This window comes from Oryzias latipes, chromosome 14 (assembly GCF_002234675.1).
Source record: "Oryzias latipes chromosome 14, ASM223467v1".
Classification (NCBI taxonomy): Eukaryota; Metazoa; Chordata; class Actinopteri; order Beloniformes; family Adrianichthyidae; genus Oryzias; species Oryzias latipes.
Window position 1 is genome coordinate 5602203 of NC_019872.2, and position 27433 is coordinate 5629635.

The 27433-nt window shown below is 39.0% G+C and overlaps 1 protein-coding gene across 3 annotated transcripts in view; it reads left to right on the forward strand.

Moving 5' to 3' along the window:
* Nucleotides 1–1962: 1962 nt before the first annotated feature.
* Nucleotides 1963–27433, forward strand: part of LOC101165934 (dihydropyrimidinase-related protein 3) — a 37490-nt gene continuing 12019 nt past the window's right edge. For 2 of the 3 annotated variants that reach the window (XM_020699614.2, XM_020699615.1), the window contains exons 1-7: nucleotides 1963–2268; nucleotides 19567–19655; nucleotides 20947–21131; nucleotides 23493–23657; nucleotides 24011–24072; nucleotides 24933–25013; nucleotides 26861–26929. In XM_020699614.2, the coding sequence (XP_020555273.1) occupies nucleotides 1978–2268; nucleotides 19567–19655; nucleotides 20947–21131; nucleotides 23493–23657; nucleotides 24011–24072; nucleotides 24933–25013; nucleotides 26861–26929 (942 nt within the window). In that variant the 5' untranslated portion in view covers nucleotides 1963–1977. Of the gene's footprint in view, nucleotides 2269–7595; nucleotides 7791–19566; nucleotides 19656–20946; nucleotides 21132–23492; nucleotides 23658–24010; nucleotides 24073–24932; nucleotides 25014–26860; nucleotides 26930–27433 lie in introns of those variants that run through there. The other variant, XM_011492375.3, reaches the window with a different exon arrangement.

Below are 27433 nucleotides of genomic sequence, written 5' to 3' on the forward strand. Positions count from 1 at the left end.
ATCTCTTCATCTTCTGTTTGGTTTCTTACCCACTTGCTGTCTGTTTTTTCCATGCGTTATGCTTCACTGGACATTATTTAACTTTGCTTTTCTCCACTTGTCTGTGGAGTTCTGGCCCCAGTTAGACCACCACCCTGCCCTGAGCCATTTGTGTCAAATCCATGAAGCCCGGTGGCTGTAAATAGGTCAAACTCTGTCCTAGGAGCTGTCAATCCCTCCTGCCTGAACAGCAACATGAGTTCAATTGTTCTAGATATTTCTTTCACCTGTTTCCCATTTCAGGGACAGTTTCCTGTTGAGTTCCACTGTTTTGAGAGCTTCACTGGTTTAGAGTAGAAATCTGTTCATTAGATATAAAGGAAAGAAAGATTTGATGACCTGACTGAAGCTGGAAGCCCCAGACAGTGTGATATGCTCTCTGCTGCCTCACGGTCTACATTTCCAGACAGACACTCAACATGCGCCTCACAGGCCTGGCCCTGATCTATCACATGTCATTTTCTTCTTTCTGAGGCTGCTGAGCCGGCTGGTGACCGGATGTGAATCTGCGAGAAGCAAAAACCCAAAGCGGATTCTCACACGGACACTCAGAAGGCAGCTTATGTGGGCATCGCTTATTATTTTTGAGCTTAGCTTTAACAATTCAGTTAAAGCTAAGCTCAAAAGCACAGGCTCCTGCGGTCTTTGCAAATGTTGGAGCTTTAATCATGTTTGGCCAGTGGTGGGAAATTTTGCTTGTATAACCTACTGCTCTGCAAGAATCTCAAAGAAGTCATTGGCAAGAAGAATTTATCACAGAATGAGTGGAAATAGATGAACTACGATCAAACTGTTGTCCAATTCCTGAATTTTACTTTTGCAAAAATGTTTACTTTGGAATTAAGCAGTCAATTCAACGCAAGTCGATCTTGTAGGAAATATGTAAAATGCAACTGCTCAGTATATGATTGGCCTTATGTGTAAAAACAGAAAGAGACAAGATGAGGCCTGTTTGGCAAAGCCTTCAGACTGGTCTTAATAGGATTTGCCTATGCATTTGCATGTTTAGAAAGTCGTGCAGGTCTTTTTTAATGCACACAAAGCAAAACGGGCCCCCCAACAGGCTGGTGACCTGTTCAGGGTGTATCCAACAGTGGCCGCGACAGGCTCTGGCAGCCCCATGATCCTGAAAGGAACACAGCGAGTTACAGTTACGAGCTTGTGAGTGTGTCTGTGTAGCCCTGCGACAGACTGGCAACCTGTTATGGGTGTACCCAGCCTTCACCCGACAGTAGCTGGTACAGCCTCTGGCATCCCTGTGACCCTAAAAGGGAGACAGTGGGGGAAATGGGTGGCTATAAAGCAGACACATAAAAACACAATTGAAAAATAAATAGCAGGGGGGGATTGCTGGACCGCAAATCAAATGAGAACATCAGAAATGTGACCTGAGGTGGACTCCATTTTGAAAGTGTTTTGGGTCATGCTGGGTTGTAACTGCTGGAGCTCCTCTGGACTCAGCAGTCTCTCAGTTTGTGACCTGCAGGCCTGAAGCTGTTCGTGTGTACAGCTGCTGAGTCAGTTTGTGCTTACAGGACAGCCAGACAAGCACTCAGGGAAGATTGAGGTTCAACTTTGAGTTGCGTTTTGGCTGCAGTGTAACTATAAAAACTCAGGGAAGAATCAGACAAATGTAGCTGTACATACCTGCTCATATCCAAACTGATGATGATGCACTTCAAGGTTTTAGGAAAATAGAAACTAGAAATCTCTTCCAAAAGGTAAATATTTGACGGTAACAACAACAACAACAACAATAATAATAATAATAATAATAATAATAATAATAATAATAATAATAATAATAATACTTTGTGCTTTTATTTAGTCTTGTGCCTCTGTCATTGCTTTCTCTCTTACGCACACGCAGACGCGCACACGCTGCGCTCCATCGTCAGGTTCCCCGTCTCCCTCAGTCACTTGCGTGGGGGCTCCACCATGGCAGAGCGCAGAGGGGACCGGCACCGACCAGATGACGAGCTGCCGGTTTACCTCGCGCGTCCCGGCGCGGCGGACCAGGCGTCCCGGCAGAAACACGGCGGTCTGTTCTGTAGAGTCCGGGACGCGTTTGAAAGTAAAACCATAGACTTTGACGCGCTGAGCGTCGGCCAGAGGGGCTCCCGAACCCAGAGGACCGGTCCGGAAGAGAGGAAAAGTCCCGCTGTGGGCAGGCAGGGAGGAAAAGACATGAGAACCTGCGGAGTCCAGCAGAACATGGAAGATGAAAAGGTAAGGAGGAGAACTCTGCGGCATCACATAAGACATGGCCCTGAACTGAACCAACCTGTTATTCTGCTGCTGACAAGAAAATAAAGATGAAATGCTGCTGTTAAGCTTGAGATATATTTAATCATTTTAAGTCTGTAAAACAGATTATTTATTTAAGAAAGTTGTTGTTTTTTAACATTTTAACATCACCTACATTTTACATGAGGTTTTATTCTTAATTGGACATCCTTTTACCTCAACACATGTCTGTATTATATAACATGATTCAGCGATGTCAACCCATAAGTCTTTACATTTCCGTAAACAAAAAAAGGCTTATTAAAAAGTTATTTTGATAACTCGGCCACTTCATCTGTACACGTTTAAATTACATTTTTATGGATGCTTAAATAAACATAAATCAAAAGAAATTAATTTAGCCATATGTAAACACTGAACACAAAATATGTATATTCATTTAATGTCATTTGTGAATTTTGTGGCAAAGATTTCTATTTAAAAAATATATATATATCTTGCCGGAGGACTTTTTTTTTAATTAGAAGCAACTTTGATTAGGTTATAAGCAGTGAGTTCTGCTAGAATAGTAATGGCTAATCTAATGATACTTTGCAAACTTAAGGATATCAAGTTTCATTTTAAGATTGTTCCGGACTTGTTGTTCTTTTGTGTGGTTTGTACAAACTTTAACCCAATTTTAGATTTGAACTTATAATTTATATATATATATATTAATGGCTGCAAAAATTTTATAAAAATACAGACATACCTTTTTATACATCCTGTAATATATTAAAAAATACTGATGTGATTTTTAGTGTCTCATTTTTTTAATCATTGTTTAGTTTTTAAAAACTAATCGTTTTAGGGCTCTGATTGATGTACTGAAGGCACATAAATCTGTTTTCAGTACTAATATCTGCAGAAGACTTTCTAAACTTTTGCCTGTTTTTGTTCCTTATTTCAAGCAACAAGTTTGGCCTGATAGTGAGATTAAACTCTTCTTCCAACCTGCTTTAAGCTTTTCCATTGCATTAAGGTAGAAAAAGTTCTAAAGCTGTTGTTTTGTCTGTTATAGGACAAAATATTTGTCTTTTTTGCTTCATGTTAAAGACAGTGTTTCCGATGGACATCCCTTTCAGGACTCTATCTGGGAGTTTTCAAATACAAATGTCAAACAAAAGGTGAAATACTTAAGGAAAGAGGTTAAAACCACAGAGGCCAATGTTAGATGATTGGATAGTTGTTGTTTGAGGTTTATAAGATGTTAGAGAAGATTATTTTTTGTCTATGCAACAAATGCAACAAAAACAAACTCTAGGAAAGATGGAGGAATTGGATTGAGTTTGTATTACCAGTCAGAACAGATTTTGTTTAAAACAGATTGCATGTGAGTGTGGTTGTATAGTTTAGGTCTCCAATGAAAACCTTTCATATTTATTCTTATAAGAGTTGGAAACATTTGCAAACAAAGAATGGAAAAGAAAAAGGCCGCAACCAACTACTTTAAAGTTTCAGCACCATGGAGAGAGATACATGTAAAGTTAAGAAATTCCTAACCCCAACTAAAAAAAACAAAAAAATCAGCAATTTAATAATGCTTCTTTTTAATTATTATATGTTTTGTTATATTTTTAAAAGGCAAAAGAATCAGTCGGGAAAAACTAAAAGGTAATTAAACAAAAAGTTATTTTTCCACACATTAAAGTTTGTAACAAGAAATTAAGGGATTTGTTTTCCACCAGAATTAATAACAAAGGAAATTTATCAAAAAATATTCAGCTTTTTTCTGACTTGACAAGACTTAAACTTTGATACTGAATCATAGTTAAATCTAAGCTGCATAAACTAAAACCTTTAAAGATGATGTTCTTCTTCTTATTCTTCTTCAGAAATTTGACTAAAGAGGAGCAGACATGACAAACGTCTTTCAGACTTGCCTCTGCTTCTCTTTTTGCTGGGATGGCAGATCCCTGATCTACACATGTTTGCTTCTAACCTTGACTCATCACTGAATCAGCAGTGAGGCACATGACTGACAGATCTATCATGAGAGCGCTAATGCAAGAAGAGTGACAGATCCCACAGAAGTATCTAAGTCAATTTAAAGAACAAAGTCCCCCCCCCCCTTAGTTTCTTTTTTACTCTGTTAAGAAATCTAACATCATATAAAGCTTGGCATTTCTTGTTAGTCTGTCATGCTTTGTGGTTTATGGAACGACCCAAATAAACAAGACCAGAGGAACAAAAAGCACGTAAACAAATCATATTAAATGAAACGCACAACTAAGCAAATAAAACTGTTTAAAAAAAGAGAACATGATAAGGTAAAATCCTGTTAAACTAATGACATGACAGTGAAGAAACAAAAGGTTGAAGAGCAGGATCTGAAAATTAGCTGCAGAAATTCTGGTAATGAGTTGCCTCCTTAAAAACTGGGAACTTAGCTGCACAACATACTGCCATATTTTCAAGAGCTTTCTTTTTCAGAGCTTTATTTTTTCAAAGAGCTGTACAAAAATTAATAAAATACAGTAAAGAAAAGAAAAACACATATAAACAACTGGGAAACAAACAGCGTGCACATCTGTTTAAGCTTTCCAAACTAAAAAGAGAAACTGAAAACGTTATGTTTAGACTCTGCATATCTAGTCTTCAAATTCTAATCATGAACTGTGCTTCAAATGCCTCAACATCCCCACAAAATCTAAAACCCAATACTTTCATCTACACAAGAATGAACACGGACAGACTTCTTTTGCTTTTTTCAAATCTTGGTTCCCACCATGTGGCCTAAACCTGAACTGCATTGCCTTCCTGAAGAACACGTGACTCAGCAGAAGGTAACAGCTGCAGAGGATGGCTGTGTGGGTCATTTTTGCTTTGTTTCCAAATTGTCTGAAGACATCAGACTCAAATAAACAGCAGAGACGGGGCGTGTTCACAAAGTCAGAGTACAAAGTCAACGTTAGGACTGTCATTTTGTAGATAAAAATTAGTGCTACTTCCAGAGAGTAACAACTGAGCTGTTCAGCCTTTTATCCTCTGGCTGTAGACCATGTTAATGGCTGTAATTATGGATTATTGTTTCCTCCTCCAGTGAAATAATTCATAATGAGAAGCACTAATGGATGAAGTGATGGGCAACAGTGCACCAGATGTCCAGGCAGGCTGGCTTAGGAAGGAAGACCCTGCCCCTTTTTTTGTGTTTTTTATTTTTTGGGATGCCAGTCAAACAAACAACTTTTAGACCTAACATATAAGCTTCAATATATGCTTCCAAATGTATGTTTTTTAAACTTCAATGCATGGATTCATGACCCCCAAGGATATAAATCAGAAAGTTCTCTGATTTTGGATGTCTTTTAACTTGTGACAGCAGTTTGAGTGAAAGGTTCCTCATATGTTGTTTCACGAAAATGATCACAGATCAACAGGATTCATGAAATTCCAAAAATCTAAATTCCAATTTGATCTTCGCTTAGACATTTGTGGCCAGTGAGGTGGGAAAAGACTGGGAAAGACTTGATGAAATGCTAGCGTTTTCTGCGTCCCTGATCTGCCTGATTCCTGTCCGTCAGTCAGTGTCAGCCGGTTAACGGGGTCTGCAGAGGCAGCAGGTCTGGGAGCTGCTCAGGAATTCTCCAGCGCCTGCATGCTGAAGTGATGCCTCGCTGCCACGAAACCACATGTCAGCATGGAACTGTGCAAAGGGAACACATTTACATGAAAAATGCATCTCTTTCAAAAATGTATGATGGAGAAATGTCAAATTATGTAATGCTTTAGAGATCTGATGATAACACTGCTTTCTATTAAAACAAAAAAAAAATAAAAGGAAATTCTGCAACAAAAGTGCAGTTTATCCAGTGGCTGCTCAGACAAGCACTTCAGGCTTAGAGGCTCATTTTGGCTGCATTAGTGACAAGGAGGAGGGAATGAAAGGGGGGGGGGGGGTCCACTTCAGGTTCAAACAAAGGAAACACATGGCTGGGTGTGGACATGCAGAGAGGCGTTGTGTTTGAGTGGCTTTCACCCCAGCTTGCACACAAAATCTCTGCATAATGATGTTTAAAAGACCCGCTCCAATGACCTTTTATTTCAAAAGTGTTTCCAGTCATCTTTTAATCACAATTATGCCATATTTAGCCAATATCAAAAATACCTTTGTGGTTTCCTAGGACAATTTTTGCAGAGCAGCAGAAGTTCATTAGAAATTTGCCTGAATTGTGGGTGAATTCCCAATATTGGAGCCATCCAGATGTACAGTTGAGGCAGATGTCAGCTCAGATGAAGAAAACAAAGATGTACTGTACATTGATTTCTTCTGAAGCTATGGACACACTGGGCATGTGGCAAGCAGGGAGGGGATTCTTCTTCTTCTAGTGTTTACTAGCGTGTGTCCATCACCTACAGTTGCAAGAGGCTTGGTGCCAAATGTTGAAGCGGCGCAAATCTGGTGAATCTTGCTCCAGGCTTTTTCTTTCACAGCTCCATTCTAAAATTTAAGACTTGGTGCCATAATTCTGGCCGGACTTAAACCGCTGTAATTAATTTCTCCTCTGTGATCAATTTTCAATTTGGTTTAGTGAACTAAAAGGGACGTCATCCACACATTATTACCAAGTCGAAGTCCCCGATTGGTCAAAGTTCAACCTGCTTTAACTTTCAATGCACAAACAGCCAAACATTTTGTTGATCATAGATCGTAGAAACTGGTGTGGCTACAAGTGAACACGTGAGTTTTGAACGTGGAAGCCAAATACCCGCATTTACATGGACTATTCATTGAAAGTAATTGTGTGAAAGTAACTTAAAAGTGGATGTATCAGAATGGAGCGGAGCGGGGAGCTTATGGGCCACCCAGCGTATTTTCTGTGACAAATAAGCTCTTTTTGACACAATGTTTTTTCTCTGTTGCCGATTTATAACCATTTGAATGAAGATACTCAGAAAGGCAATTTTAAGCTTAAATATTTAATATATGTCCTCCATCATCAGAAAACTGCCACAAGAACGTGTTAAATAAACCAAAAACATCGTTTTCAGTGGAGCGGGTCTTTGAGTTCAATGCCTGTTCAAAGACTTTTAAGAAAAAACAAGATTTCAAACAAGCAAACTTGAGACCATAAATAAAGGAATTATAAGTTAAAACATAATTTTTTCCACTTTTAAAAATAGTTTCCCACAATTATTAAATTTGTGTGCTTCAGGTGCTGAAAAATAAAAATAAATAAAAAAGTGGAGAAATTCATGAATGCTCCAAAGCGCCCTCTCGTGGGGCCACTGTGACACTGCTCCTCCGTCTGGTCCTGCTGAGGGAGGGGCCGCAGACGCTCGGAGAACTCTCACTGAACGTCGCGCTGTCAAGAGGGGCGAGCATTTCTTGAAGCTCCCGTCCAGTCAAAGGCCGCTGCAGCATCCGCAAAGAGGAGAATACTGCTTCTTTGAAATTGCGTTTTGACGGTGGAATCGGACCAACAATGTCTTACCAAGGGAAGAAGAACATCCCAAAGATCACAGTGAGTAAAAAAAAAAAAGAAGAAAAAAAATCAGAGTCATTTCTGCTTTAGAGGCTGCAGGAACTTTATGCGTTCTGCACATCACTGCTCTCCATCTATCAACCAGCGAGTTCTGAACGTGACCCGCTGGATTTAGCTCATTATGGAAGCCAACGCTCAGGATTTTGCGCACAATGAAACGGCATGAGTGGCTGCCATAGTGACAGAGGGATAAGGCGTTTTCTTAAAGGCGTTTTCTGCATCTTCTTTGTTGATGGGATCCGGCATATCAAAGCTGCCTAAAGGAGGTTTTCCTTAAAACCAAATAAGATGTTGCAAACCTTGAAGCCAAATGCACCTTGTTTTTATTTTGTGTGCAAACAATCTTCCAGAAAGAAATATGCAGCACAGTAAGCTTTTTTTTTTCTATCCTACAGCAATGACAGGATTTTTTTCAATTTCTTTTTTCTCTCTCATGTCCTTTAGAGGAACTCCCATTTGTGTTAATGTATTCAGCAGCTGAAATGAATGGAGGTGGATTTCAGGGCCTAATTTGGTTGAATCTTTAGAAAAAGCCCCCTCCCTTGCAGAAAGCACAGACACGGCTTGTGTTGCAGGCTGGTGCGGCACAAGAGTGAGACGGGGGAAAGCTGAGGAGGGGGAGCAAACACACCCATTTGTGATGAGCGGTGGTCAGACAGAGCTTGTATTCCTGCATCCAGAGATGGAGGGGGAAGGATCCAACCTCCTGTCAGAGAGGGAGGGGGTTGAATTCAGGGCAAAGTGTTACACAGCAAGGCAGCTGGGAGCTGGTGGGTGTTACAACTGCAGAGAAGCCCCTGCCACTCCCACTGTGTGTGTGTGTGTGTGTGTGTGTGTGTGTGTACGGCTGACTTCCGGTTTTCATTGTTGCAGCTCAGGCTGCAGTGTTGCTCGGCTGTGGGAGAGGCGGCCTTTGTCTTATCTCCTCTACTGAGTTTTGTGAACCGCACATGCCATGTGTGCGGTGATCTTTCCACATGTGTGTTGGATGCATCAGTGTGCGTCTGCAAGGCTCCTCAATGAGAGTCTTCACAGGCAGACACTGGACTGGACCAAACCTCTTCAGGAAAGATGGGTGTAGCCTCTCTCAGAAACTAGTTGATGTCTAAATATGAACCATTTCCAAATGTGAAATCAGTAAAATGCTGCATCAGAAGCAGTCTGAATCTGTTTTTTTTTTTTGCCATACAAATCATTTACCTTATATCAGAGATGGAAACACATTCGGTGAAGACATTTAGATGGGAGAAAGAGGTCTTTAGTACTTGTATGTTTGCACTTGGATCAATCTCCCAGCAAAGCAGCATATTTTATGCTGTAAGTTTAAAAAAATGCCATAATTCTTTTCCTCCTTTCACCATTTCTTAACTTGGGTCTGCAAATATTTATTCCTGTCATCTTCTGGCAAAGCAGTAATGCGCCTGAAACAGTTCACCTGTTGATCCTCACTTTATCTAAGTATGTTTTACATTAGTTTCAGTCACACCCAAACTGTAAACTCCCCTATGAATTTGAATAAAGAAAATTTATGCAAATTAAATACAGATTATACTTAATTACTGATATAAATGTAACGATTTAGCCATCAAAGTTAGCACTTTTATATAGCACCTTTCTCAAAACCAAAATAAAACCAAAAAAGGGATTAGCCATAAAGATAAAACTTGAAAAAAGTTGAGGGATATAAACATAAAACCATCAATCTATTGTTAATTAAAAAAAGAACTAAGCCACCGTCAATAAAACCTTCATGCTTTGTCTGAGCTGAGCTCAGATGAATCTAACTGCTCCAAAATTTACTTTTCTTAAACTGTTTTAGATTCAGAATTGATTAACAGGCATGCGATTTTGTACACAGGTGTTTTAATAAAAGAAGCAGATTTGTGGGCTTTTTGGTTCAACACCAATACTACATTGTTTAAACAAAGCAATGCAGAACTATGTTCTCTGCTACGTTGACTCTACACATACAGGAAACTAAGAGTAAAATGACAAGAAGTTAAAGAACTTCATAAAGCGAACAAAATGAATCAAAATGCAAACTTGACCAAAAAACTTAACATAAATCACAGAAACAAAAAAGACAATTCAAGGTAAGCAAGAGAATGGCAGTGAACAACCGCAGCCTCTGACTTTTATAAAGTGAGGCACAATTAACAAACAAGGAACAGGTGTGATGATTACAAACTACAACCAGGTGAGTCACCAGCAAAGGGAAAAACACACAAGAAACACGACACAATTCAATATAAAATAATCTAGCAAATCCAATATGCATTAAAATTAACCCCCAAACATCTATTCTTTCACAGAAATAAAAAAGTTTTAAAAAACAGTATATTTATATATATATATATATATATATATATATATATATATATATATATATATATATATATATATATATATATATATATATATATATATATTCAAAAATGTCATTTACACATTGTGTCACAATATGATTTTTTTTGCTCAATCATATCTTTTTTGCTTAAATCATATCTTTATCTATTATTATGCAAATTCAATTTACTACTGTGGTTTAGCTCAGAAAAACATCCCAAATGCCTTTTATTGTAGGAAGGACATTTCCCAGAATCCCGTAGCAGTTTGTGCAGCAAATGTTAGCAGTTAGGAAAGTCTGTGCACATCCAAAAGTGACGCTATGGGCATCCTATACACCCAAACCTCTGTCAGCAAACCTCTGACATGAAACCACTTTTAACTTTGTTTAAGGAATAAGAGATGAGACAAAATTATGGCTTGGCATGAATACAAGTTAGACACTTTTTTTTTTTTTTTACTGTGTGCTCAAACGTACACATTTAATTTTCGTTATTCAAACTCCCCTCTCATAGTCTATTCTTTGTCATTTGTCCATCCACTCACAGCTGCTTTCATGTTTATTCCCTTCTGGAATGAATGTCAGACTGGTAGGTGTGGCTTTTCCTTCCCTCACAGCAGCTTCAGCTTCAGTGTGGTTCCAGGCTGGTACATGTCACCAGTAATCTTCTCCGGTTGGATTGAGCATCTGCGGGTTTTGAAGCAAGTCCAGCAGACAGCCACTGGTTTTAAAAAGTGAAACCTGCTCCTCTTGACAAAATAAAAAACGAAACCCTTTCTGCTGCAGTAGTTTTATCTTGAGGGCAAACTCAGTACCCAAAGGCCACCCATACAGTGTGAATCACCATGGCGATCATATCCCTGTTGTCAAAGCAAGAAAACACAGCTTGTGTTTGCTTTGTCATGCTTTCTGACACAAACTTGATCAAAAAACACCCTGATAAGCTTTTCGTAGGGCTCTTGACTGGTTGAGTTGATAATACGACCTGTCAGGCCCCATCCGGATAGAGTCTTCCCATCACCGTGGTAACAAGATTTCACTGTCCCTGCCTATTACAAGACTCCAGACAAGCAGGATCTTCCCTTACTGGAGCTGGCAGAGGTCTCCACGATTCATTTAGATGGAAAAGTTTCATTGTTTTTTTTTTTTTTTACTCTTACAGAATCTGCAGTTCAAGAGTAAATATTTTTATTGCCAGGCAACATGGCCGCTGCGCAGAAGATGACTTCCCTCTTCCACTGGACCCTGCCGGCCTCGCCATAGCTCCCTCCACCCACACAAAGGGGTGCTGTCACTTCAGTAATGGAGGTCTCCCGTAACATCCTCCTCGGCTTTGTGACCTATTTTGTGGTTGTGTGGTTTTCCTGGACCATCCTTACTAATTAACCAGCACAAAATGGCAATTATGTCATTTGCATTCCGGTTTATGAGCGTCTCCCTTTCCAATGTGGCTGAGGTGGAAAAAAGCTGTCAGTGGGCATCAGCATTGTAGTATGAGAACAACATCCTGTCATCTATTTTTGCTTACTCATGGCTTGTGTAACAGAAAATGAACGTTTCCTGTGGAATGGAAAGGGCTTTTGTTAAAGTAAAATGTTTTTGTCAAAGACCTACTCCAATTAAAATTGTGTTTTTTTGGTGTTTTTAACATGTTTCTGTGGCATTTTCCTCATGATGCAGGACATATATAACCCTTGTGCTATCCTAGGCACTTTAACGTTGGGAGTTGGGTCATCTAGACCAGTGTTTTTCAACCTTTTCTGAGCCACGGCACACTTTAACCTTAAAAAAAATCCCGCGGCACACCAGCATCCAAAAATTAAAAAAAAAGGACAAACTCATAGTCTGTGTTGATCTACAGCCCCTGCACAATCTCACATGCATTTTTGAGATAATTGTTACAGAAAAAGCTGGAAACTGCAGCTGTTTTTTTCTAAAAGATGCAATAAAAGTTAAGTTAGAAGATTTAAAAACAGTTTGATGTGTGTTCGTTAGTTTCAAGACGTTTTACAACAGATCTCCTTTTGCGCTGTCACTCTCACAACCCAATGCATCATGGGAAATGTAGTGCATAAAACGGCCGAAGATCGCTTTTCGGAGCTTCATTGTTTTGTTCACTTGTTCCACGGTCTGACATCGGATTCTGTGGAAAGCTACAGCGCTAAAGACGAGCTTTAGCTGGTATTTTTGTTAGAACTGAGCGACTTTACGGGCTAAATCGGGACAAGGAAGTGAAGACTTTAAGCACTTCTGATTGGTCAGACCGATGACATGTGATTAACCCCCCCAACACGGGACTTTTCCAAAATACAGCCGAAGGTGCAGCTGAATCGCTGTACGTCATTCTTATCAAAATGTCTTTAATAAAATAAAATAAACGCAAAGAAAAGGTATTTTACGATCTTTCATATTCCTAACTACTCAGTGTTTTATCAGGGCCTGTTTGGATGAACAGAGAGCTAAAATCCTGTAGATGGGAAATGTTTTTAGATCAGTTAATGAGGGCAATTTCCCACGGCACACTTGGCCATCTCCCACGGCACACTAGTGTGCCGCGGCACACTGGTTGAAAAACACTGATCTAGACCCACTAGACAGTGCTCTGAACCTCTATCTTCAATGATTTGTGATCTTCACTGGTGTCCATGGATTACATGAAATCTTCTCCCCCTTTATCCACCTTTGTCATGGTAGGAATAACACGCCAATGGTCATCATGACCCCATAGGCTAGCACAAGGGATAAAGAAAATTAAGCTTAAAAATTCATTTCTGATGTTTTTTTTTCAAAAAATTTTTAAATCCGGAGTAGACAATGTTTGAAGTGGTGACGTGAGTGCTAGAGTTGCAAGCTACCTGCTCGGCTCCACTCCAAGCCATCCACGTGCAGACTATTAGATCTGTCTACATATTTGTTTTCCTTGTCAACATCTTTGGAGGTGGTCTCGGTAGTCTCGTCTCGATTTGTTTCCAATCTGACTGATCTTCGGTTCGCTCTGAGATTCCTCAGTCTGACTACAATCATTTTCCGGAGTGGAATAACCAAAACGGCCAACATAGCTGGTAGTCACGTGACGTAAACCGAGTAGGAATGTAGCAAAAGATGAGCAACGATTTTCATGTTATCATACAGATAAAAGGGTCCAACTATTTTTAGAGCGTTTATTTTAACTCCTCTAAAAACGCTTTTCTGTGTCATGTTACGCGGCACTTGCCCAGCGCTGCTCTGACGTCATCCTAAAAGCTACCTTGAAGTTCCTTAACGGAATTCTCTTAAAATCAATGCCATAACACCACAACAACTGCTGTCACATGGACAGAAGTAATTGCAATAAACGCCTGATCAGAATAAAAATCTATCATTTAAACACACATTTCGGAATACTCTGCCCCGATCAAACTCATTCGGATCAATATTCTTTCAGATTGAGATGGCTTGGTTGTGCCAATTGTTAATCCGATCGTCGTGCATGTAAACAGTTTAATCTGATTGTGGGTCATTACTGCACTGGCTTTTACATCACGCATAGACGGTGTGATGCTCCAGAGGAGGCTTTGGAGCGCAAACAGGACTCGCGGCCCCCTTCGCGTGAGAAAACCAGTTTACTGTGTGCAACAGTGCAGCCGGACTCGTGTTTGCGAGCAGGGGAGGGTGCTTTGTTACGATTTGCGCTCTGGAGGATACTTCGGACCGTAGTTTGTCCGGCTGCTCTGTCTGAGTGAGCCGCCGGACTCAGGAGAACTGTGTCTCTGGGAAGAACTGTGTCTCCAAGCAGAGAAGAGGCTTTGGGATGGTGTTTGAGCTGGGCCCACGTACACAGTTCAATTCTAATCTGATCTTTGATCCGATCAAAGTCATTTTGCACATGTAATCCCAGCTAATGATGAGACACCGCAACTCATTGAAATGTGGTCGGATAAATGCTGGCTCATAAAAACAACTTTTAATGTGATACACATTGCTTCCTCTACAGTCTCCATGTCATTAAAACTTATTAGCGTAACTTCTTAGCTGTCTTCTTGCCAGGAACCATCCTGCAGCATGCCTCCGCCATACCAAAGCAGCAGTAAAGGGGTTGAGCCTAAACTTGATAAAGACATTCAAAATTGGCCAGCGAAATATAAAGTTTGAATGAACTAACCTGACAAGGAATGCAAAGCAGGGGACTTTCATATCTGCCCTCTTAATTCCTGACCAATAAGACAAGAGATCTTTGGTTATGTGTTTTTGGTTACAGGTTTTGGTCCGGAACAGGAAAGGACACTTGACAGCAGTCTGAATACAGACCTAACTAAGGTTGAGGACTCAATCTGGACCAAATTAAGTGAACTGAGTCCAACCCAAGCGTTTTTTAAGTCTGAATACACCCTAAGAGACTATTTACGGTTTTAAGGTTGTCCGTTTTTAATAAAATTGTAAGGAAATCCGTGAGATTTTTATTACATATAAATATATAAAATATTATAACAATAATATTTAAACATTGGGAAAGTTCAAGGCCACACCCTGTCTATAAGCAATAAAGATGCCAAACATTTAGCTAATATAGATTTTGAAAAGATTAAAGACTCCTTTTGTGGGTTAATGACGAAAACAATTCAGAATATATTCAATTACCTGGTGTTTTTGGAGCTTTTTTGCAGAGTTTTAGAAAAACATAAATTTTTTTACACTATTGGCTGTTTATGAGAACTGGACTGAGTGACCCTTTCCCGCCTCGCGTTCCAAACAGCAAATAATATTCTGTGGTTTCAAGAAGCTAAAATCCCGTATACTTCTATTCAGGAATAAACAACTATTACTCTGTCAAATTTTTGTGTTAAAATAACCATTCCTGCTATGATACCTTTCTTTTAACATGTTTTTGCTAATCTTATTTTTTTTAATAATACGTTTTCTGTAGTGCAAGGTATTTAGGTTATAATCTGGCCAATCAGATGTTTAAATAAAAGTATGTGGTCTCGCATCTAAAGTTCAAAATGTTAGAACTTTAGAACTGCTTTCAAGTGTTAAGGGTGTGGACTTCCTACAAGTCCACATGTACACTTGATTAGTGAGAGTGGTTGGTTGCCATAGAAACAAAAACTCAGAACAACTCACATCAATCACTGCGTACATCTGCTGTCCGGTTCCAACATGGTTGTGTACATATCGTGAAAATAAGTAAAACATTTTCTATGGCTTATGTTACACTCACTCAGTCCAGTTCTCCATACAGATGATGATTTACAGTAATTAAGATATTTACCTGCATTAGCTGTGTAAGGACCAACTTTATAAAGCTGTAATAATATGTGGTTTTTTTTTATCTGCACTTGTTTTACAATGCATGTTGTGTTGTTTGTTTTGATTCACTTTTCGATTTTCTGTCAGTCACTATTTGTTGTGCTTTTAATGATTATTTTTGACCATTGATTTGTACAGTGTCCTTGGGTTCCCTGAAAGGTGCTTTTAAATAAAATGTATTATTATTATTATTATTATTATTATTATTGTTATTATTATTAAGGCAATAGGTACAGTGAGAAAAATCCAGACAGCGTTATTGCTCTGAGTCCCGTCCTGTTATGTGGAAGCAAACGGTTGGGTTTTTTCCCATGACCACAGAAGAGCGCAGATGCATTAACTTCAGTAACGTGATGGCTAAGAAGCCACAAGAGTCATATTTCATAGGAACAGAGAATGTTGTTTTGACAGGTGGATGAGAAAAGTTTCTGACGGCATGACTGATGGTGTCACAGAAACACCCAACCTTATTTTCAACTCGTAAAAAAACAGACAGAGCACCGTGCTTATTTCAAAATGGCTTCGACATCAGTAAGCACAACCAGAATTATTCATATAATGTGCTCCAGATTATTTTTAAAAAAAAATAAGGCTTTTAAGTGAAACTTATAGTGTGGAAAATACTGCAGATTTTCGAAAGCGTCCAACTAACTCTTTGCTTCAATTTTATTGATGCTTTTAGCTTTGCAGACTGTAGCTGTTTTCTCCACCCAAAAACGGGGGTGGATGCATTCCATTTTCCATCCAGCTAGTTAATAAAAAGGTATTGATTGTTAAATGAACATGCTTCCTTGGACTTTGTCATGAGTCAGAGGTCTGCAAATGGAAGCGTAACTTTCAGCATTCCTCTTACTGTGCGGATCAGTAGGTCAGTCAGCCATGCACGAGGGCATACTCTTGACTGCAGCGCCATATATCTGACAAAGAGAAATCTTTAAATCTGTTAAGCTGCTGAGTTTCCCCACCTCGAGTTTCACTCCTCAATACCTGTACTAACTATAATATCATTTCAGTTTCAGAAAACAAAGCCGTTTCCTGAATTTAAACATTTTACAAACTAAAAACAGCAGCTTTATATTTATGGTTGCTGATTTTGAACATTATAATTGACTGATTCTAAAATAATGTGAAAAAATCAAAGGCAGCATTAAAGCTCAGAGGAAGGTAGTGCTGATGCTTTTTAACTGTGCTCTGTATTGGAAGGGGCTGTCTGTGAGCGAATGAGTGACAGTTTTAGGGCAGCGAGCTCAGCAGTGTGATGTGTGCTGCAGTCGATGACTGTGTGTTTCGGGAGGCTTCAGGGTGGGGCTGCATGCAGATTCTGGGTTTGGTTGCAATGTGCTCCATCACCACAGACATCACCGCCATTTACAAATACAATGAGATTAAATGTATGAGCTTTCCTAATATTTAGCAATCTTATACATAAGTGAAAACTGTTTTTTATACCCTTTCCCTGTCTGCAATGATGAAACTTTGGGTGCAAGGCCAGGGGTGTGAACTGCTGCACACACATGCTCATGGGAAAATGTGGAAGAGATAACAAGGCTGAACTTGTTTATTTGATGTGGATTTTTTATTTTATTTTATTTTATTTTTTTGTAAATAGTGATTCAATATTCAGTGCTTTTAAATCAAACACACTTGCACTTGAGTTTTTTTGCAGCTTAAGAAAGCGTTCAAAGTCACAACCAAAAGGACTAAAAAGGCATGTTCCGATAAAGTTAAAGGTTTAAAGTGCATACAACTTTAAGAGTGTATTTACTCAAAAATCAAGTGGAAACATAATTCCAAAATCCCTATATCTAAAGAAATTAATTCATCTAAAACACTTAAGAACAAAGTTCTGCTTGCTGTGTGTTATTTTTGTGTGAGATTCTGTATTCTGTTTCAATGTCTATTGAATTCTTACATAAACCCACACATAGTATCACTGAAAGCACAAACGCCATTGAAAGCCATTCAATTCTGACTGAAGTGGCTTCCATTCCTAAAATGTTAAATACCACGGTTCATAAAAACAAGGCAACGCAAGAGACATCAATGAAAAAAAACAGCATAAACTAGTTTTTAAAAATGTCAAACGGCCTCAGCTCAGTCCAATATCTCTCAAACATGACCATGGAAAGTCAGAGGGCAGCTGGGGTAAAGAGAATGTTTCTGATCTCACTTCTGTAGAGCAGGAATTGAGTAGTATAAGCTGGAAAAAGCCCTAAGGATAAAAAACATAAATGAGCTTTAAAAAAAAATTACCAGACCTGGAGAGAGTGTCAATGGAAGAAAACTGGCTTCCTAAAGCTTCAACAGTATTACTTAAATCCATGGAATGTTTTTTTTTGTGTGTGGATGAAATACCTTAGGGACTTGCATGACAGTTACCCAACTTGAACCTCATCCAAAAACCTCTGAAATCGAATCCTGATGAAAGTGATGGTTATAGGCCATTAAACCTTATCTGAGCTGCTAAAACAGATAAAAAAACCTTATTTTGAGAAGTTTTTCAAATCGAAACATTATTTTTTGCATAATTGAGTGTAGTAAAGCCAAGCAACTTGCAGTTATTTTAACCATTTAGTTTGTGTAAATAAAGACTTTTTTAAATAAATGGTTAAACGTTGTTTCTTCTTTAAGTACATTCAAGAATAGTCAAATTGGTTAATAGATACAAAAGAGGTCATTAATCATTAATTAATCATAAATAAATTATTATTATTTAACTATGAATACAGTAATTAACCATAAAACCTATAAACTATGCAATCAGAGATGCTCCTAATTTTACCATGGCCTTTACATTTTTTTCAGACCTGTATTATCTGATCTTTTTAATTGGTTCTGAATCACAAAAAAAAGTCGTTTTGAAATTGCAAAGTTAAGAATAATTAAGGTAACTGAAATCATGATCAGGAGGTATTAGTTGCCTCTATCATGTTCTCCGTTCATAGATGCATTGTATTAACACATCTTTTTGTGTCGCTAATTAAAGCATCTAAACATCAGGTTTAAATTCAATGTTTGCCCAGAACCCTTTAAGCTGCTGTTCGACTGACAATCTGCCAAAAAACTGACCATCCCTCTCTGATGCCCCCTGCTCAGTTCAAGAGAAACACAATTTTAGAAAAGCCAGTTTCTCATCTTGTAGCAGCCTGTTGCCACGGCAACAACACACCCATGGGGTGTGCCAGGAGCAAAAGTATGATGCCTGACTATGTAATGTCATTGTGATACCCAGACTGGAATAAAATAATACTGAATTGCTCCACTGATGAGTGTTTTTCCAGTTTTGTAGCACATAGATAAGATGGAACTGTATTTATCCCAAAACGGGGAGATTCCTGAAACCACATTCCTAAATCCTACATGTTTTACGTGGTCTGTTGGATGAAAGGATTATTCAGAGTTCAACTTCCGCAGCTGATTTGTTGCATAACAACATTAAAAAAGTCAAGCTGTCGAAGCCTGATTAATGCTTTAGAGCTGCATGAGCTCTGCTCTCAGCAACTGCATACAGTTTCCTTTAAAATTAATGCTGACATTCACTTTAGACATTGACTGTAAAGAAAGCTCCGTGGCTACATGAGCTTTTTGAAGGCCTATGCTGCATTTAAATGCTGGTCATCAGGCTCAATGTAGCTTTTAACAAACATAGATGAGCTGTAATTTATATTAGAGACAAAGAACTGGTTTTGTACAGTATATTTTTTCCATAAATATCCAGAGCTTCTTTCAATGTCATCACCCTTTGCTGTTGAAGGTTAAAGCTAGTTTCCTCTCATTTCATATTTCTGATAAATATCCCTTCAAATAGGTTGTTTTGCTGGCCAGACAGACTCACTGGGTGGTCTCTAGCCAAACTGCGTTTGATGTGTTTGCATGGAGAAAGACTTCCAAACATAATCATCTGTTTCCAGTAACGAGTTTGTGAATGAAGCCTTGTTCATTGCAGAAAAAGAGGAGATATTGTAGCCTAAAGCATAAAAAAGTAACTTTAGATGTTACACAATAATGCCTTTGCATAGTTGATCTTACTGTAGTTTATTTTTATTCAACGTCACTTTAAGCCAGACTGCATCCTAACCACTCATCTATTTTTGTTTCTTCTTTTCTTTGCCCCTCTTTCAGAGCGACAGGCTTCTGATCAAAGGCGGCAGGATTGTGAACGACGACCAGTCTTTCCATGCCGATATCTACATGGAAGATGGCCTCATTAAGTAAGAACTTTTGATTTGTTTTCATCTTTTCAGAAACCTTTAAAAGTTGCTGCTCTAATCAGTATTTTATGAGGATTTCGATGGATCACAATGACATAAAAAAACCTTATTTAACAATAATGTTTTTTTCTGAACTTAATCTGAGATGCCATAGGAGGGAAATGGTTTATTAGCTAAACTATTTCTTAGTTTTGCCTCAAAATCACAAAGCCAGACTGAGGTAATTGGAACTGGACCTACAGCCCCCCATTCATTTCCCTCTGTAGATTCTTTGTCCCCGGTAAAACAGCTCAGAGAGAATAATTCACAGAAAGCCTCAGGGTGTTGCATAATAAACATCCACTCACCTTCAGCTCTATTAAGCTGTTGGCAAACCCTTAGAGATTCTGGCTCACTGCCTGTCTTTCTGACTGGCTCACTTTCTCTGTAAAGTCTGAACAGGTTTTATTGAAAAACAGACCATGTTGATATGTTGACATGGTAACAAGGTGCTCATCCAGACGTGGCTAGATTCACGATGTTGTCACTATAGAAACTCTTCGTTTAAATGTCATTTTTAAGTGTTTGGCTGTGTCCAAATTCCTCCACTATTCACTATTTAATGGGTGTCCAATTCTACAAACCTGAAAATCTATCGCCCTAGAAATGCCCCAGACGTCTCTGCAGAAAACCAGTTTGCATAGTTGCTACCCAATCTGTAACGGCCATCCGATCAGTTCCACGCATGCACAAAACTAGCAGTTACAGATCAGGTGGCAACATGCATCGATGCACGCTAGTTTGGCAAATATAGACCACGATGTTTAACGCTTGAATGACTTGTCATGTGAAAAAATGTATTTTAATTTATTTTTATAAACTGTCCAAGTTTTCATCTTCAGAACACAGTGGATTCATAAATAGTCCTCATAAAATGTTCATTTTTATTCGGTTTTCACTTCAGGAAAATGATAATGTCACATTTGCCTTTATAAAAATGACATGATCATAGTTTAAAGACCCCTGGGAATGGTTTAGAATAGATCAAAATATGATTGGAGTGGGACTATAAACTCAAATCACTGTGAAAAGTTGAATTGGATTCTTAGCTATATGCACTTCCCACAACCATGCACACTCACATCACACCTAGGGACAATTTAGAGTATCCAGATAACCTCTGAAGCATATTTCTGGAGAAAACCCATGCACGGATAGAATTTTATTTTCGTAGATTAAAACGTTACACAATCTTTACTTTTTTGTGTTAGAGTATAATCATAATATTTGTACATTTATGTCTAATTTCCAGGCAGATTGGAGACAACCTCATTGTTCCCGGTGGCGTTAAGACCATCGAGGCGAATGGGAAAATGGTGATCCCAGGTGGCATTGACATCCACACACACTTCCAGATGCCGTACCGTGGAACCACGACTGTGGATGACTTCGCTCAGGGATCAAAGGCTGCCCTCGCTGGTGGAACGACCATGATCGGTGAGAGCAGAAAGGGAAGATGTCACGCAGAGATTATAGGCAGGGACCTCGGCCAAATGGAGAGCACAGTGATGAGTTAAGGAGGGCTAAAACCAAAACAGATGACAAGAGAAGCTAAAAAGGCTGAGGGAAGTTTGGGGCTGTTACGGGCAACTCGCCAAAGAACAGAGAACACAAAACACTGAATGTCTGGAGCAGGAGTAGAGGGGGTTTTATAGTGCAACTGTGCACCCATGGAATTAGGACACCAAAGGGTGCCTGCATGCCTGCATGGATGTAGGTTAGAGACAGTTGCATCCCATGGCTATCGTAAACGACAGTTTCATTAAACCGCTTTTATGTGGGCTGCTGCTCTGCTCTCTGCCTGCATGTATGTCTCTTTGTTTAAAACGGCACTAACAGGCGTGCTACAGTAGCATTAATGCGCTCCATTCATTAGGAGATTATATTGCAGAGGGTAATGCGTGAGAAAGTGGTAAAGACTGCTTTATTAAGTATCATTTTCCCTTTAGATGTTTGATAAAAATTAGGAAAAAAGATATTTCCGGTGATTATTGAACCAAGTAACTGTGTTTTTTTTTAAGTATTGTTGAATTGTTAACAAATGTTCTTCAAAGTGTTCAAGCCACTGCCGTTACTGGCTTGGTATCCTATTATCATAAGCAGATTGAGCCTTTTTAAATGAGATTATAAGGATAGGCAGATGCCAGGCAAGCATCCTTCTTTGGTAATAGCTGAGTAGGATGCAGAAAGATAGTGATAACAATCTGAGAAAAAATGTTGGTTAAGATTTTTTTTAGTTAAACTATGTTTAAATTGTCAACATTTTTAGGTGCCAAAAATTCAACCATTGGAGTGTAAACATGACCATTCATTTCAGCCGTCTGCCTGTTGGGCTTCTCCAGTTTTAGTTTTTGAATGCCTCTTCTGTAGCAGGGATCCAGAAAATCTCCCTGAATGTTTTATACTGGCAGAAGGTAAAGGGGAATATAGAGATTAAAAGAACACAAATAGTTAATGAGTATTTCCAGACCAACTTCCCAAACTGTTGTTGATTTTTAAAACAATGATTTAGGACAAAAATATATTAGTATAAACCCCATTGTTATTTCAAAAATGTAATATACTCTTACAGAATTCTATGAAGTTCATCTTTTGTGAAAATAAATGTTACACTATTGTGATACTGACCCATGACAAATACAACTGATCACTAGCCTGAGCATGTTTGACCCTCCTATCCTATTAGTTCCACATGCACTACTGTCATTCACTGTGTATGATTGGGTGGCCCCTCCCTCCTCACGTTCCAAAGAGGAAGTAAGTACCAATGGTCCCAAAAAGCCAAAATCCCATATACCTCTATGGAGAAAAAAGCTGGTGTTACTCATTCTATTCTATTTGTCAGAATAACCCTTCTTGCTCCCCAACCTTTTTCAACATGTTCTTGCTCATCCGTTTTCTTAGTATTGTTTCCGTAGTGCAAGTTATTCAAGTTATAAACTGGCAAATCAGATACCTGAATAAAAGTATGTGGTGTCGTGTGGAACGTTCAAAATGTTTAATTGAAAGATTTTCCCAAGCCCACTTTCAAGGGCTGTGGACTTCCAACAAGCTCACTTATGACTGGCAAGTGGTTGCCATGGAGTTGTTGACTCAGACCTACTTGGACCAAATACTGCTCACTGCTTACTGTGTTCATATCACGAAAAAATTGTGACTGAATTGACTTTATGTCCTTGGAACCAAAAGCAAGCCTTAGTCCATGGGTGAAGTCACACTCACTCTGTCCAGTTCTCATATACAATCAATGGCTACTACATATACGTCCTGGAGCAAACAAGATGCTGCTAACCTTCCTCTAAACTACTCAGTATCACCCAGTGCTGACAAAGCTGCAGTGAGATCCCTAAGAATAACCATAGATGTGAATATTGCACTGCATCCCTATTTAGCTTTAAAATGGTGTGCTCTTTATTCCAAAAACCTTCCTTTAAGGTTTGGACATATGGTAAACAAATAAAAGGAGTACACACTGATGTATATAGATTTGTTGCCTGCCATTATAAAGCGGAGAGCAACAGTCATGGTTCTGACATAGACCTTGAATATTGTGAATATGCTTTATTTTGTTAATCATGGAAACTATAGAGAACAGACTCAAAACTTACATTTCTCATCTTTGTCAGCAAAACAAGAAAAATTTAACCATACATGATGGCACTTTCTTCTTCATCACTGTTTGTTCAATTCAATCCTTTCATGTCTCCACTTCCTGCATAATAACTGCTACATCCTAATAAATTTCTCGTTCACTTATTCCTCTCCTTTTTCTTATTCCCTTCCGTGTATCTGGACCAGTGGACCATGTGATACCAGAGCCCGGAACCAGCCTGATGGAGGCTTATGACCAATGGAGGCAGTGGGCAGATGAGAAGGCTTGCTGTGACTACTCTCTCCATGTAGACATCACCCACTGGAATGACAGCGTGAAGCAGGAAGTGGACAGCCTCATCAAGGACAAAGGTTGGCATTAATGGCATCTCCTTATTTTGTCAGCACACTTGAAGAAACAATTCTAGTAAAATGTGGGTAACCCACCTGGGAACTTCCTTGTTAGATTTATCTTTATTTGGGAAACTGGGATGAAGATCTTTAGGGCAACATCTTTCTCAAGTAGCTTCAATAATTTTGAGTAGTTTTCCCTTTTCTTGCGATCAGTCTTCTTCTTCAGTACGTAAATAATAGGCTGACAGACTTTTATGGGGAAGTGCTGCCCCTGTAGTACTGTGTATTATATATTTAGATGGCTAGGGTGGAATGTAGTCTAATTATTATGTTTTTTTCTCCCCTTTTTACAATGTATTAAATTTTTACAGGAGTGAACTCATTCCAGGTCTATATGGCCTACAAGGACTACTATCAGCTGAGCAACAGCCAGGTAAAAAATAAATACATTCAATTTGAGTTTAAGTCCCAAAGATTTCGCAAAGATACGAAGAAAACACAATAGATTGGTTTTTATCAACGTAAAAAATTATAAGGGTAGAACCCTTATTTTAGCATGAAAATTTATTGCTAAAATGTCATTCTAGTCAGTAAATAATCACATTATGGAAGCGTGTTTTATAGCGTATAGAGTATTTTACTCATTTTAATTAGAAATGAGAGATGGGGGGAATTCAGAAGAAATAAGCATTTTGTGAAATTATTTGTGGAATTTGAGAAATATAATTTTATTATTAACCTGTAAACACAAAGTCCATGTGTCACTCAAAGAGTACCATGCATTTGCAACAGTCAGTGGTAACAAAGATAAAAAAGAAATTAAAAGATGATTACAATCTAACAAAAAGCTCTTTGAAAGTCAAGTTATTAAAAGTGGTGATCACATGATTTGACCAGAGTTTTTAGTCCAAAGTGATGAAAAATGATTTAGTTCAGGAATTACCCTGAACTAAGCTGCATCATGAGAGTCCTGGTTGAAAAATAAAAAAGTCCAGCTGGTATGAGGTCTTTGTTTCCCGCTGTTCTCTCACTAATTCAGTTACCAGAGGAGCACATGAGGCGGCTAAAATAGAGCAGCTCGCTGGGAAAGTATGGCACAGTAACATGGCAACGACTGGAGCTCATCACCCCGTTTCTTGAGACCACACAGACTAATTGCAGTGTGTCATAGAACACATCATTGAAATTGGGGGTTACTTTGTGGCTTTTTGAGTTAGTCCAAAAGTACCACTCTGTTCTTGCCTAAACAATTGGGCTGCATTTTAAAAGTACATTTTTGGTCTTTTCCTGCAGCTCTACGAGATTTTCACCTTCCTGGCAGAGAAGGGGGGCATTGTTCAGGTCCATGCTGAAAACGGAGAGATCATTGCAGAGGTAGCGTTGAAAGCTTCCCATCATCTGTGTTTGACATGACATTCTTTTTCCCTCCATGAATTTGTGTATGTTAAATTTGAATCATTTGACTTGAGTCCGTTTTTCTAGAGGAGCCTTATCACTGTGCATTTCTTTACCCACAGACTAAACACACTGTCAGTGATGAGAGGGAGATAGTTTCCTGTGGGACATCAATGTGTGGGCGTAGTTTATTCAAGGTTCTGCCGTGTGAAGACAAATTAAAGTAAATCAACTGTTATTAGTCTCCACACCATGCCTGGTTTTCCTCACCTTGCATGCATGCTGGATCTGATTCACAGTACTTCCCCTATCTAGTCCCGCTCTGATTTCCATCAGCTGTAAGTCTAGAAACATGTGAACTTGCTGTTACCAGATTTTTATGTTAGACTTTAGAACTCAGATCCACCTGTTTGTGAGAAAAGCTGTTAGTGTGGCTTTGGAAAATTAGCAGGAAAGCTTTAATTCATTCTAAAATGTCCCTTAAAGCAAGACTGGCTGTATGATATGACACATTTAAAACTTTAACATAAGAAAACTGTTATTTTTGTACCAACAGCCAGCACATCCACCATGATCCTCATTTAAATTTGTTAGTGAAATCCCACCATAGAAAAACAACCTTTTCATGCCTTTTTTTTTTTACTTTTATGGAGGTTGTTAGGCCACATTATCTCCAGAGGTTTAGAGACAGGTTTCTCTACCCAGAAAACATACAAATCTGTCAATAAAACGGCTGATTGTAACCTAATGATAAATTACAGCTTGAACACACAAACACAATAACACACACTTATACCGGACCATTTTCCCCAAACACGAGTCCTTGAATGGTCAAAGTTTGACCTCGGACAACTTTCAACGAGTGTTTAATTGCCACGCATTTTGAAACTAGAGCCCCAAAACAGTCGTAGAAACTTGGGTAGCTTTAGGAGAATTTTGAACGTGGAAGCCCGTAACACACCTTTACATAGACTTTTCATTGGAAGTGGTCGCTTGAATGCACCTTACTGAGGGCATTGTGAATGTGGCGGTTGAGAGGGTCGTCCAATGATCAAACGGTCGGCGGTTCGATCCCCACTCCCCCCAGCCAATTGTCGTTGTGTCCTTGGGCAAGACACTTCACCCTCCTTGCCTCCAGTGTGGCTCCACTGGTGTGTGCATGTGTATGAATGTCCCGGTGATGGTCAGAGGGGCCGTAGGCGTGAACTGGCAGCCACGCCTCTGTCAGTCTGCCCCAGGGCAGCTGTGGCTACAACAGTAGCTACCATCACCAAGTATGAATGAGGAGTGAATGAATAATGGATACAATGTAAGCGCTTTGAGTGACTTGAAAAGCGCAGATAAATCTAATCCATTATTATTATTATTAATGTAGCTTAGGGCTGAAGGTACTTTTGCCTCCCCACTCTCTCAAGAGTGTGAAAGGTAGAAACATAGGACTAAATATGACTTTGAAAGGGTGATAGAAGAGATTGTATTAATTGTGATTTGAGTGGTCAGTTTAAATGAAGCTTCATAAAATCTCCATCCGACATAGTCATTGTTGCCTCTTCATTTACTGCAGCTTTGTCTGCGTATGTGTGGGTTTTCTAGGAGGTTCCCACAGATGTCTGTGTGTGGCCTGACCAAGATGGCAAAGTTACTGCTCGTGTGCATCACCCCGAAAGAAAGACGCAGAGACAGACCATTGTTCCAAAGCGTGACGATCACTTTCCATCTGCTCCAGCTTATAAACCAAAGAAGATTGGGATGCTAGTGTTACACACAATGCAGTGTCTCTGTATGCTGAGTAACGGATTGGCTTCTTTTTGTTTTTGGTCTGATAGGAGCAAGCCCGAATGCTCCAAATGGGTATCACAGGACCAGAGGGACACGTTCTGAGCAGGCCAGAAGAGGTATAACATACACAAACACACTGAAAATGTGTTAAAAATACAAATGTTCTTTTAGAAAAGGAAGAGTCTGCTTCTCATTATCGACTGTGACCGTATTTTGACCGGTCTTCCCACACATTGCTCTTGTTACATGCATGTGGTTTTGAACACATTAGAGGTGCTGTGTTTAAACGTTCCTGCTTTCCCTAGTCAAAACCAAAGCAAAACTTTAATTTTTTTTGCCGTTATCTGAAAAAAGATTCGTCTTTTTTTTTTTCAGTGGGGTAATTTTGCTCTACATTAAGTCTCATGACAACATTTTTGAGAACTTTTTCAAATTACAAAGCAACCCGGTTTCTTCATCTCCAGACAGTAATATTGTGAAAAGTCATTTTTTAGGTCAAATATCTTGATTTTAAAAATGTAGAAACTGAAATGTAATAATCAAAAGTAAACGTGTTGAAAATCATTGCTGACTGACTGTTTTTAAATTTTTGGAAAAAACAAAATGAATACACTTGTTGC